The 12,560-nt window shown below is 41.8% G+C and overlaps 2 protein-coding genes across 4 annotated transcripts in view; one reads left to right on the top strand and one right to left on the bottom strand.

Moving 5' to 3' along the window:
- The window catches only part of cnksr2a (connector enhancer of kinase suppressor of Ras 2a), a 97,072-nt gene that overhangs the window by 13,894 nt on the left and 70,618 nt on the right, over positions 1-12,560 (bottom strand). For 2 of the 3 annotated variants that reach the window (XM_051940049.1, XM_051940050.1), the window contains exon 24: positions 7,198-11,192. The exons of the other annotated variant lie outside the window; for it this stretch is intronic. In XM_051940049.1, the coding sequence (XP_051796009.1) occupies positions 10,992-11,192 (201 nt within the window). In that variant the 3' untranslated portion in view covers positions 7,198-10,991. Of the gene's footprint in view, positions 1-7,197; positions 11,193-12,560 lie in introns of those variants that run through there. 3 annotated transcript variants of the gene reach the window in all.
- Positions 2,449-4,861, top strand: LOC110969118 (kelch-like protein 34). The gene has a single exon (XM_022219150.2). The coding sequence runs from the start codon at positions 2,523-2,525 to the stop codon at positions 4,320-4,322; it is 1,800 nt and encodes a 599-aa protein (XP_022074842.1). The 5' UTR covers positions 2,449-2,522; the 3' UTR covers positions 4,323-4,861.

The raw sequence follows: 12,560 nt of genomic DNA, 5'->3' as shown, positions 1-12,560 counted from the left end.
TGTGAGTTTCAAGTGATTTCAGTGAGAATTGTGGGTTTTTCCTTCTTTAACTGAGGGGTACCAACAATTTTGTCCACGTGTGTATGTAGACTCTCATGGTTCGCAGAGGATGAATCCGAATTACTTTTTTTCCCACAGCCTCAAATAAGGTTGAAATTTTTATTTTTTTGATAAACACAAGCATGTCTCTTTCTGGTTGAACTGTGCATATGTATAACATTTTATTTAGAATTATATACTTGTCCTTGAACCTTCAGTTCATTCTGAAAAATGTTTCATCTAAAATGATTCTTCTGCTCATAACTGAAGGAGCTTAAGAAAATAAAAGCACATACAAGGGAAGTTCAGTTGTATTTTACTGAAGCTCTGAGGATAACCTTGACCTGGATGACTGATAAGCTACACATATAATTCTCTGCTTGCAAAATTGGTGCTAATGAGCAAATGTTAGTGTGCTAACTTGCTAAACTAAGATCGCAAACATGGTAAGAAATCAGCATGTCACTGTGAGAACTCGAGCGCTGCATGCTGATGGTAGCATTTAGCATTAATCTTGTTTTCTTGTCCTTTTAAAGGGGAACATCATCTTGCCGGTGCAGCTGACAGCTGTATCCTCCAACAAAGACGTCCCGAATAAGACGACATTATGTGACAGTAAAGATTTTAAGGGGACACGTTTAAAATGGATTATTTCCTAGCTGAGACATCCAGTCTTTTCATGTGGGTGTCAGGAGACTGACAGTAAACAGAGCGTGACATTGATGTAAAAAAATAGTAAAAAAAGCACTACATTCAGGCAAAATTAAATAAACTGAGACTCTGACAAAACCAAATTAAAAATTCCTGTTTACTGTGATGGAAACTGTAGCTCGGAGGGTTCTTTTCACATTACTCACAGCCCCAGAAGAGGAAAACATGAGCCCTGATGCCTCCAGCTGTAATTACTCTTGTATTGTGTGCATATTTAGTGGGTATTCTGGAGGTTTTTAGGCAGAAGTAAGTGGGATCTTTGTGCACGAAGTCGCTCTGATCATGACCTAAACCTCCAAATGCATCTGTTTCAGAGAGGAATGCCGCATTAACAGACCCACATGCCTCCCATTACAGCTCGGATCCATCATCACATCACATGCCCTCTTACACACCGATAAAAACACACGCTCACACGGCAGCTGTAGCTAAGTTTAGCCTCCATCAGGTCACGGTGGAATATTCAGCCGAGAGAGAAACACTGCCGGCGTTTTAACGACCATACGGGAGGATCTGACACCGAGTGGGAAAGATTAAAAAACACTTTTGCGGCTTCAAAAAGACGCGAGGCCTGTTTTCTCTTTCGCGAGTAGCTTGAGTTTTGAACCGGCGTAACCCTCCCGTGAAACAAACACACCCACACACGCCAAACACACACTCGTCTCTGAGTGCGAGCCAGCAATCTATTCAGAGACGATGATCAGAACTCGGAGCAAAATGTACTCTGCAAGAAGAGTGCAACAAAGTGATGCTGTTTGCATATCGATGTGTTTGTGAAGCGCGCAGACGGCGGCACGACACAGTAGCTCCGCATTAATCAGACAACTGTAAACACTTGTAGCCTGATACTGTTCCTTCCTTGTTCCTCCCATCGTCCCCTCCTATCGCTGCATAAAAATAATAGCATGACATCCACGTGTGTGAGCTCGCCGGTCGTAAAAAGGTTAAATGCCTCCCTGAAAAGGCCACGGCTTAGTCTAATACCAAAAGCAACGCGCTACTCTTGACACTTTTAAAATCTTTGACAGCTTGGCAAAACTTCCTCGGGTTTTGATATGCACCTCGCGCCGAACCCGCCGAGCTGTGTCTGTGTTTCTATTCCTGTCACCATGGCGATGAGGGCGCAGATAGGCAGCCGTTGCCCTGGAATCTTGGGTGCAGACTCCAGCAGCTGTATTTACCAATGAGTTCATCCGCCGGGATAGACACTAAAACCCTGCCAGGCTCCCCCTCGGCCTGCCCATGTGTGTGATCAGTGTGTTTATCCATGCATCTGCTCGCTGGCGGTCGTATCAGTACGTCCGATGCATTCATTTGGATGATAGTCCCTCCCGGACCAGGAGGAAAGGGCATATGCAAAGCCAAGAGAGCCGGGGTATCACAGGAGAGGAGACAGGAGGGCTTTGGGACGGACCACGTTTTCAGGTCGAGGGGGAGGGGGTGGGATGCAGGATTGTGTTTGTGTGTTGGGGGCAGTTATTAACCTCGCTATCATGGTGTCACATGCTGCAGACAGAGCAGGACGAAAACACATGCAGAGAGCTGGACTAAGGACTCGTTTACACTCTTTCTCTTCCTCCTTCTTGCACTAACATCTCATTCCCTTCATGTTCTATGCAGCTTGTCAGCAACATCTCCTCTAACTTCACTCTGCTGCTTTTCCAGTGCTTTTATTGTTTCCTCATCGCTGCTTCCTGACAGATTTTTTTCCCTTAACTTGTACTCTTTTTGCTTCCTCTCTTCCCTTCCTTGCTTACTTTCTTCTCTTCTGGATGGATAACTACTCCCTCCTCTACAGTTCCTCTCACAGAACCGGACTTCTCTCCGGTTTCCAGCGCCTGCGCTCCGAGAGGAAGATGTGCGATGTTGTCCTGGAGGCCGGTGGCATAGCCTTCCCGTGCCATCGTGCCCTCTTGGCGGGATCCAGCGACTATTTTTGGGCCCTTTTCGGAGATACTACCGCAGAGAGATTAGCGGGCTCTGTTAGCCTCCCGGCGCTAACGCCTGAGGGCCTAGACGCCATGCTGGACTTCCTGTATTCTGGCTGGCTCAGCGTTTCACCTGCCACGCTTCCTGCTGTCCTGGAAGCGGCCAGGTACCTGCAGGTGGAGACGGCAGTGTCAATATGCGAGCAGTTCATGACTGATGGTTTAAACGCTGAGAACTGCTGCGGCTATGCTAATCTGGCTGAGCGCCATGCACTCTCCAATGCACTGGAGGCTGCCAACCAAACCATCGCCATGGAGATGGGGAGGTTGCTACGGGAGAACAGGGATGATCTCCTCGGGTTGAACATCCAATCACTGCTGGTGGTGCTGGACGCAGATGAGATACCTAGAGTCAAGGAGGTGGAGCTTATAAGGCTGGCTCTGGATTGGCTGGATGAGAATGGGCCCCTCCCACTATTAAAGTCAAACCTGCTGCTGAGTCGTCTCCGCTTCGGATTGGTCGCCCCCGCCGACCTCATAAATCTCAGCCACGCACACAAAGCCATGACGACGCCTCTAATCAGGAGCCAGATGACCCGAGCACTGGAGTACCACAGGCTGGGTTCAGCTCAGCCAATCAGACAGAGCAGACAATCCAGTCTGAGAGTGTCGCCCAATCGCGTGCTGCTCATTGGGGGCGGGTCCAGCGCCAATTGGCCAGAGCAGCATGTGTTGGCATTTGATCCCAGAAGCAGGAAGTTTTCATCTCTGGGTTTTGCTCTCCCGCTACGACTGAGAAACCCCTGTGTGTGCTCAGTGGGAGGATTTCTGTTTGTGATCGGAGGAGAGGAAGTCAAAGAGGGAGACGATGATGGGAAGAAGTCCGTCACCATGGCAACGTCCAATCAGGTGTGGAGGTACGACCCTCGCTTCAACTGCTGGGAGCAGGTGGAGTCGATGCTGGAGCGGCGGGCGCAGTTCACCTGCTGCGTGGTGGAGGATGTAATTTATGCCGTCGGGGGTCGACACACACGTCCGGACGCCGACACACACTCCTCTGTGGCTTCTGTCGAGTTTTATGACATGTCCACGGGAGCGTGGAGGAGAGGAGCACCGCTGCCTCAACCCCTCTACGGCCACGCCTCCACCACGCTCGACAACGGCATCTACGTGTCAGGTGGTCTCCCGGGCAACCAGGGAAGCAGCATCCGTGGCGGTTACCATGGCGAGAACAGAGAGAGCAGCAGAGAAGTCCTGTTCTGGGACCTCAGAGGCAAAGTGTGGGAAAAGAGGGCGTCCATGTCCATCGCCAGGTTTAGCCATCGCTTGGCAACCGCCCACGGCTACATCTACGCCCTGCTGGGGATGTACGAGCCGTTCTGTGACATTGAACGCTACGATTCAAAGTCGGACCATTGGACGCGACTTAAACCGCTTCTGACCGGATCCTTCGACTACGGGATGGTGTCCACGGCGTCCGGGAATCTTCTCGTGTTCGGAGGGAGGAGGTGGAGCGACGGACAGGAAGTGATCGTGAAGAGCGTGCTGGAGTATGATACTAAAAGAGATCGCTGGAGGGAGATCTGCCAGCTTCCCAGACCTCTCACTGGGACTGAGTGCACTCTGCTGCCTCTGCCAGACTGAAGGGCACCAAAATGTGGGAAAAATATTAACAAGCGATGAGCCGGTGCCTTAAATAAGACCGTTTGATGTTCGTAGGTGCTACATAGTCACGAAATGAACCCTCAGTTTTCCACATTGCTCAACATTTAAGCTTAGGTGTCTCAAACATAGAAAGGAGGAAAGTTTTATGGCCTGCTTTGATATATTTTTACCAGATCTGAAAGTGAATTCCACTGTGTAGAAGAGAAAAAGAAGCTTAAAGATCACCGAAAATGTCAAACAACCACTGGTGTGAGGCTGAATTACCCAATGGCCGAATGTAACAGTGTGCAAAGAAAAGCCATAAAATGAGAGCTAAGGGGAGCAATAAAAGAGATTTTAAAGAATAAATAGAGGAGGAGGTGAAGAGATTTAGTGGGAAGAAGGCAATTCAGGAGGAGGAAGGAGTCAAAACAGGAGATAAGGCGATGAAGATGGAGGAAGACGCCATTGAAACAGCAAATCTAAGCTGAATGTGTTTAAAAAGTTGCAGATAAAAGTTGCAGTGTGTGTGACATTCCTGTTTATTCAGTAGTGGTGCATAAATTAAGCATTCTAGACAGAGAAATAGAAGTAAACCAAGGACACTGGGTGACCCTTTTTTCCTGATTTGTTGTCTAGTTTCACCCACTTCCTCTGCACTGACAGTCAAATGGAGGAAGCAGGTTAAAGCTGCAGAGTAGAAAAAGCTTCAGGGGGAAATCTCGCGCATGATTGGTGGGTAATAGCTCAGCAACCTGCAGGAGTTCATTATTCATGCGCTTTTATCCACTTCATCCTGAATACACACCGAGCTGTCCACACAAACGTTAATTATTCAGCATATTTCATAGTACATTATAAATTAATCAGATGCCTCAGTATATCCTCTGGTAATTATTGTCTTTGAATATATATATATATATATATGTATATATATATGTCAGGGTAGAGACTGCGATTTGGTGGAATTGGAGTTTCTACCAGTAGAGATTGCGATTGTAATCTCTACCAGTAGAAACTCCAACCCTAGCAGTAGAGATGGAACTTTAAATCTAACCCCTGCCCCTAACCTTAAAAGTCTAACCTTAGCCCTGACAAATCTCTACTGGTAGGATTGGAGTTTCTACCAGTAGAGATTGCGATTGGAGTCTCTACCAGTAGAGTTTGCGATTGTAATCTCTACCAGTAGAAACTCCAATCCTACCAGTAGAGATGGAACTTTTAATCTAACCCCTGCCCCTAACCTTAAAAGTCTAACCTTAGCCCTGACAAATCTCTACTGGTAGGATTGGAGTTTCTACCAGTAGAGATTGAGATCACAATCTCTACTGGTAGAAACTCCAATTCTACCAAATCGCAGTCTCTACCATGACATATATACATATACATATATATATATAGAGAGAGAGAGAGAGAGACACCGCTCCCAAATTCATATATATATATATATATATATATATATATATGAATACAGAAATGTTTAGATGAATATTACTGTTTAAACATTATTTGAATTTAATCTGTTTTTTTTTCAAAGTTGAACAATTTAACATTCCGATTGGTAAAACTATGAATTCTGATTTAAAATAAAACATCATTCATTATTAAGAACTAATAAAACAGAACTCCAAATATGACTCTCTCTGCTGTGTCTGTTTGAATAACCTTTAAATAAGGCAGAATTTTGTGTTAATTCTTAGCAAACAATACATCCATATATTTGCATATTATGTGATTTAAGCAATATAATGACAAAAGGGACTTTTTATTAAGCTTTTATCCCCCTTACACCCTGTTTTTTAATTACACAGCCATATTATTGTGCAGATAAATATTCTAACTCCTATTCTTAAAATATACATTCAAAAAGTAAAGTAAAACGTTGCATTTTAATTATTCATAAATAAATGCAGACCAACAAAGCAAAAAATGATCAGGTTTGTAGAAACTGCTTAAATCACCCAATGTGTAGTTATTTTTTTACAAAATAACACTTTTTAAAAATGAAATATAAAAGACACGAGCTTTAGTTCATTAAATTTGGGGGGGTTAATGTAACTATGAGTCCTATGGTGCATTTTTGCTTCAAGCATCTAATCACTGAGCTTCAAACAGTGCAAGAAAAAGGCGTTTTAAAACTATCTAATGTTTATATTGATTCACTTTTAAATTCTGAGACACTTTTGATTGAACTCAGCAGCTGTGGTGCAGATCGGTGATTTGTAATTAAAGCAGTGAACCGACTGGAGGAGCAGAGTGGAGTTTCCATGACAACGCATCTGTTGACAGTGATGGAAAGTAACAAAGTACATTTAATCAAGTACAATTTTTGTTTATTTTACTTAAGTATTTCTATTTTATGCTTTTCACTACATATTCTTTTACTGCATTCATCTGACAGCGTTAACTATGGAACTACTTTCTCTGTTAAGGCAGATTAACATTTAGATTACAAGATTTTACTTGTTAAAAAGTCATAACAAAATAAATCCATACACTGCATATAAAAGACGGATGTAACCTCCTGATATGGAAACTATGTGGAAGCGTTTTAAATCTGCAGTCTTTCTAAAAGCCAGCAGGGGGCGACTCCTCTGGTAGAAAAATAAAATAAATAATTTAAAACCAGTTCCATCTTTGTACAGTAAACTGCTGCTTACACTTCAAATATTGTCATCGGGACATTTACTGCAGAATGAGTGCTTTTATTTTGTTGACACTTCTGTACTTTTACCTTTGAATGCAGAACATTTAGACGTAAAACAATATTTTGAAGGTGTGATACTGGTACTCTGAAGTATTTTTTGTCTCTCTTGTTGACAAAGTTTAGCAGTTGTTAGAGGTTACCAAATAAAAAAAAAAACACCACAAAAAATGATTTCATCCAAATGACCAAAACTTTATTGATCCACCCTCATCTTCCAACAGAACACGTAAATAAATACTGTATTTTTAACCATAATTTATAGGTTGAACATTAAACAATCTTTACTCGATATGACAGTCTGTCCAAAAAAAGAAAAAAAAGAAAATAAAAAGATAGAATTAGAGAACATCATCCAAGACACTTAGTTCGCACTCTATAAATAGAGATCTACTGTATCTAAAGATTTCAAACACAAAAACAGAAAAGGAATACTGGTTTTATCTACAACAAAGACATGCTACTACAACCAACCACGGGCAGCAGCATAAAGAGCATTCAAACCGAGTGTATTGTGTGCTTATCGGTGCGTCACCGTGCGTGTTTGTGAGTACGATTGCTTTCATAGTTTTTAATGCGGTGTCTCTGAGTCTTTTGGCAGCAGCGAAATACAAATAACAAACTAGTATATTTTCATAGCTCCATAGTTCAGTTTCTATGCAAATATTTCTTCATATTCTCTACGTGACATGCAGAATGCAGAGAGCCAAACGGCCTCCGAGGAAAAATCCACCCTTGGAAACTTTTTCACCGTGATATAAAATATAATGAATCTGGGAGTGGTTTTATGATATAAGATTCTATTTTATGTGCTTTTTAGCTTTAATTAGATTTTTTTTGTGCTTCTTGGAAAGCTTCAATAACAGTTCCACTTTTATACACTTGACCGTCATTCAGCTGTAATAGTGAGGATGAGGTTGTGCATTGAAGGCACTGGAAGCTAAAGGAGGCTAAGGAAGGAGATTACACCTGGTTCAATATAATTTAATGCTGTAACTGCACTAAACTCATGCAGACTGTTTGGAGAGCAGCTACTTCCACCATCATCAATTACTTTGGCCACTGTGGAGATCTGAGCTGCAAACAGAAAAATCGACCAGTCTTCTTTTCATATTTTCGATGCACTTAGGCAAAGAAATGGTCCCATAAAGTGTTAATATCTTTTACATAAAACTACCAAAGGCACAGAACAACCTTTTTGCATCAACTATGACTTCCACTTTTTGGTCTTCATCATCCACTTGGTGTTTATTTTGACTGTATAATCCTGCAGTTACTTTGTAATTGTATTCCTTGCAGACTTTACTGTAGTCTAAGGATGTTAATGAGATAAACTGAGTTTTCCCACAACCCTATGCTATCTGTGCACTGCAGGTGTAACAGTAAACCAATAAACTCTGCAACACGTTTGATCTACAAACAGTCTAAGTACACTACTGTTCAAAAGTTTGGCATCATCCAGGCAATTTCATGTTTTCCATGAAAACTCACACTTTTATTCATGAGCTAACATAATTGCACAAGGGTTTTCTAATCATCAATTAGCCTTTCAACACCATTAGCTAACACAATGTAGCATTAGAACACAGGAGTGATGGTTGATGGAAATGTTCCTCTGTACCCCTATGGAGATATTCCTTTAAAAATCAGCCATTTCCAGCTAGAATAGTCATTTATCACATTAACAATGTCTAATGTATTTCCGATTTATTTAAGGTTACCTTCACTGAAACAAGTGCTTTTCTTTCAAAAATAAGGACATTTCTAAGTGACCCCAAACTTTTGAACGGTACGTTACGAAGAGCAGAAGGGCAAAAGCTCGCTTGATCTTTTTTCAGATTGAATACAGACCGGGACCTCATGATCCTTTAGACTTTTTGAGTTTTAAGCAGGAGCTGTCAGAAAAGTTACCACAGGATAACTGGTTTGTGGCGGCTAAGCGTTCAAAGTGATGTTTTTTGATCCTTCGATGTCGGCCCTTGCTATCATTGTGAAGCAGAATTCACCAAGCCTTGGTGGTTGTTTAACCCTACAGATGATGTCTTGTTGCAATAGTAATCCTGCTTTAGCAGCGCTGTGGCTAAAGTCTAAGTTTGGATTGATTCTGAGAAGGTGCTCTCATGGCATTGACTGTCCAACAAAGAAGCTGGATACAAGCTGTAGGGGATGAACTAATCAGGGCCTCTCCTCATACTGTACTTTTCTTCGTCATATGCAGTCTTTAGTATATTCTACTACATTATATTATACAGAAGCAGCTTAGGGGTATTCAGTAAAGAAGATCTGTTCACTCACGTCCTGCCACCAGTCCTCTCGATGAATATGATCCATTCCTGCTGCTCTACTCTCTCCGTCATGCTGTCAGAGTCACTTCATTCCCAATTTCTCTACTCTCATTTAATGATGTTTCTATTCTCTAAGCCTCTGTTCTTTAAATTCATTGCAATTCTGTCACTCTCCCTTCCACACTGTTGAGCGTACTTCCATCCTTCTTCCCATCTCCACCTCATCTTGATTGTCTCCTCAGCCAGTTTCCATCAACAGTCCGCTAACACCATTAGCGTTTCCACCCCTCAGGATCCTGTCCTTATCCCCTGCCTTCACACAGTACAGTACTCTGCTCTATAATGTCTATGAGTCTAACTGCTAAAACACCATGATTTAGCAATTGTATTGTTATTAATTATCCAAATGATCTGTCCTTATTGAAGCATCTCCTCGAATGTTGCCTATTTAAGCCCTCCTTTTGGTCAAAATCGAGTTTTTCACTAACATGTCCATATGGAGCGTTTCTAAATACTAGAAGACACGTCGTAGGTCAAATAGCCAGTAAACTGACGAGAGACTTCAACAGGTTCATGAAACCAAACCTAAGAAACCATTGAGGCTAATTAGCAGGGTGGTGCTTTCTTTCTGCTTCTGGTCTGAATGTGTATTGCTAAATTACTTTGACATTATAACTTCCCATTGTGTAGCATAAAGTAGTTTAACAGTGATTGAGCAAAGTCATCATTTTAAGGCAGAAAGGGATTACTTTAACATAAAAAACTTCTTAATGTGTAACTTTGGTGCACAAAGATGGCTTTTAAGGGGTTCAATCAACAACCGGGGATTAACTTTTACCATAACTGCGTGATGTTCATATGGGAAGTCTTCAACTAAGGTTTGTGTAATCAAAAAGCAACATGTCTGAGGTGTTTTAGAGCTTGGACGTCCCTGCAGGAATCGCATGTGACTTCTTAAATACACTGTAAAACCGTGTTAGAGCATTTTAGGGTGGATTTTTCCTTTAAACAGGTCCTATTCCAGGAGCAGTGTGCATGCTTCAGGTCCAGCCCAGCACAGTACGTAATTCTACCAAACCAGCACGAAGGAAGGAAAGTCTCTAAAACTAGATAGAAAGTGAGACTACTGGATTTAAAAAAGAACCTTTTGCTTATTGTCTGCTGCAACACTCACTGTACAGGAAATATCATCATAGACGTCAAGTATAAGGCTTGATAGAATACAACGGGCGTCACTCAGTGGCTATTAGAGGCTGTCTATGAGACACTGTGCAGTCAGTAGGAACATGGCACAACAAGCTGGATGAAGAAACTACTCTGTAATACCACTCTGATGATGAAAAGTCGTCCACAGCTTCTTTATATGGCGTTTCCATGGCGAGTATTTGAGATACAGAGCACAAAAGCTAACACGTAATACTAAGGAATCGGCGTATCGTCCGCCTCCGAGCCAGCTAGCGTGGCTCGACCAATCAGCTCGTAGATTGATGTGACGTCAGGGTCGTCCTCCAACTTTGTTACACCGCTGAAACCCTACTCCGGCCTCGACGCAGTCCGTCACCGTCTGCGCCGATGCTAATCTTTTTTATCCCCGACTGCGACGCCGACGCATGGAAACGTCGGCTGCAGTTTTGTTCAACTCGATCCAGATTTTAAGAGCGCTTTTTAAAAGTTTTCACGTCAGACGTGCGTCTCGATGTAGGAGTGCGTGTGGGAGAGCGAAGGCGTGAGCGGCGGCGGCCCGGGGTCGGATTCAGCGGGAGAGCTGGGCTCCTGATTGAACAGCTCCTGATAGGCTCTCTTCCACTCCTGGAACTCTGCCGACGACAGCTGGGGATTGGCCAGCAGCCTGTCAATCAGCGCGAGCTCCCCCTCCCTGTCCTATGGGGATGCAGAAACACAGGAGGGGCGGGTCACTTTCTGATCACGACTCCTTAAAACGCAGACAGACGGAAAGCAAGACACACACTGAGGAGGAAACACGAAGGTTTGGGGAGATTTGACAGATGATCATTTCAGTTGTTTGTATGTTTTATTTTAATTTTTCGAATATTCTACGCATTCAAGTTAAGTATACGGACTTTTCTTCCATGTGCACACATGATTACTGTACATGAAGTATGTTATTTATCACAAAGCAATGTAATGTATGCAAATAATAATAATCACTTAATGTGTGCTGTTTGGCGACACCATTAAATTACTACCATCATTTTTTATTGACAATGTACAGATCTGTTACCTTAATAAATATTTTAACTCACTTCTAGGATTACTGTTCATACCTATTAAAATATTTATACTACTGCGGAGTATACTATTAAATAAATACACTGTAAAATACAAAAAAAAGTTTTTAAAAAAAGCAAAACGCATATGAATTTAGTTCTTATGTTGTTTATTCAACTTCAATTGACTAATTTCTAGTTAATTCAGCTTAAAAAGTCTAACTTGATACATTTTAACTTAAAATAATGAGTTGAATGAACAAAAATCTAACAGTTCATCTCATTAAATTAAGTTTATAAGAAGCAAAACAAACAAGCATTTTTTCATTTGAAGCTTGAGGAAACAGTTTGTAGTTTGTTTTTAATACAGTATAATTTCATCCTTCATCATAATTCCACCTTTTTTAAAAACATCTGAGTGTTATATTCAGTCCCTGCCCTTATAGACTAATAATAATTCATGTCACCATCACTGGCAGCAGCGCGTCTTTGCTCTGACTCTGGTACAAAACAGCTGCGACTGGAGCGCCTCCATGTTAATTCAAGAACAAACTCTTCAAACTGAAAAGTAGTCTGTCGGTAACAGCTGTCAGTGCGACAAAACAGCCGATTCATCTTCATGTCTTAAGCTCATTTAATTAATTTAATCAAGTCTAGTACATTTAGCTGAGTGTTTTCTATAGCTTTTTAACCCACAAGTCGATTTTAAACCAATTAATTCACCTAAACTGTTATTTCTCATTTTTAAAGCAGCAAGGGATGACTTACTGTGCCAACTAAACTGCAGTTTTGGTGTTATTGCACTTACTGTAAATATGCTAATGTAGTACTAATAATGTACCTTTAATCAGCAGCTTGTAACGTATTTTTTTGCCAATCTTATTTACACACCAGAACAAGAAAATGCTACACATGTACTCTTGTATCATGTCAAAATATTCTACTTTTTTCTGGGATTACAAGTAAAAATGTTCCGCGTAAAAGTACAGAAGTATCAAAAGCATTAAAATAGCCTTTAAGT

The sequence above is a fragment of the Acanthochromis polyacanthus genome, chromosome 20 (genome assembly GCF_021347895.1).
Source record: "Acanthochromis polyacanthus isolate Apoly-LR-REF ecotype Palm Island chromosome 20, KAUST_Apoly_ChrSc, whole genome shotgun sequence".
Taxonomy (NCBI): domain Eukaryota; kingdom Metazoa; phylum Chordata; class Actinopteri; family Pomacentridae; genus Acanthochromis; species Acanthochromis polyacanthus.
The sequence above is the reverse complement of the archived record's forward strand: the minus strand, read 5'-3'. Positions and strand labels throughout refer to the sequence as shown.

Excerpts from the sequence above, each read along its gene's own strand:
- LOC110969118 (XM_022219150.2), top strand. The coding sequence starts at position 2,523 with ATGGATAACTACTCCCTCCTCTACAGTTCCTCTCACAGAACCGGACTT.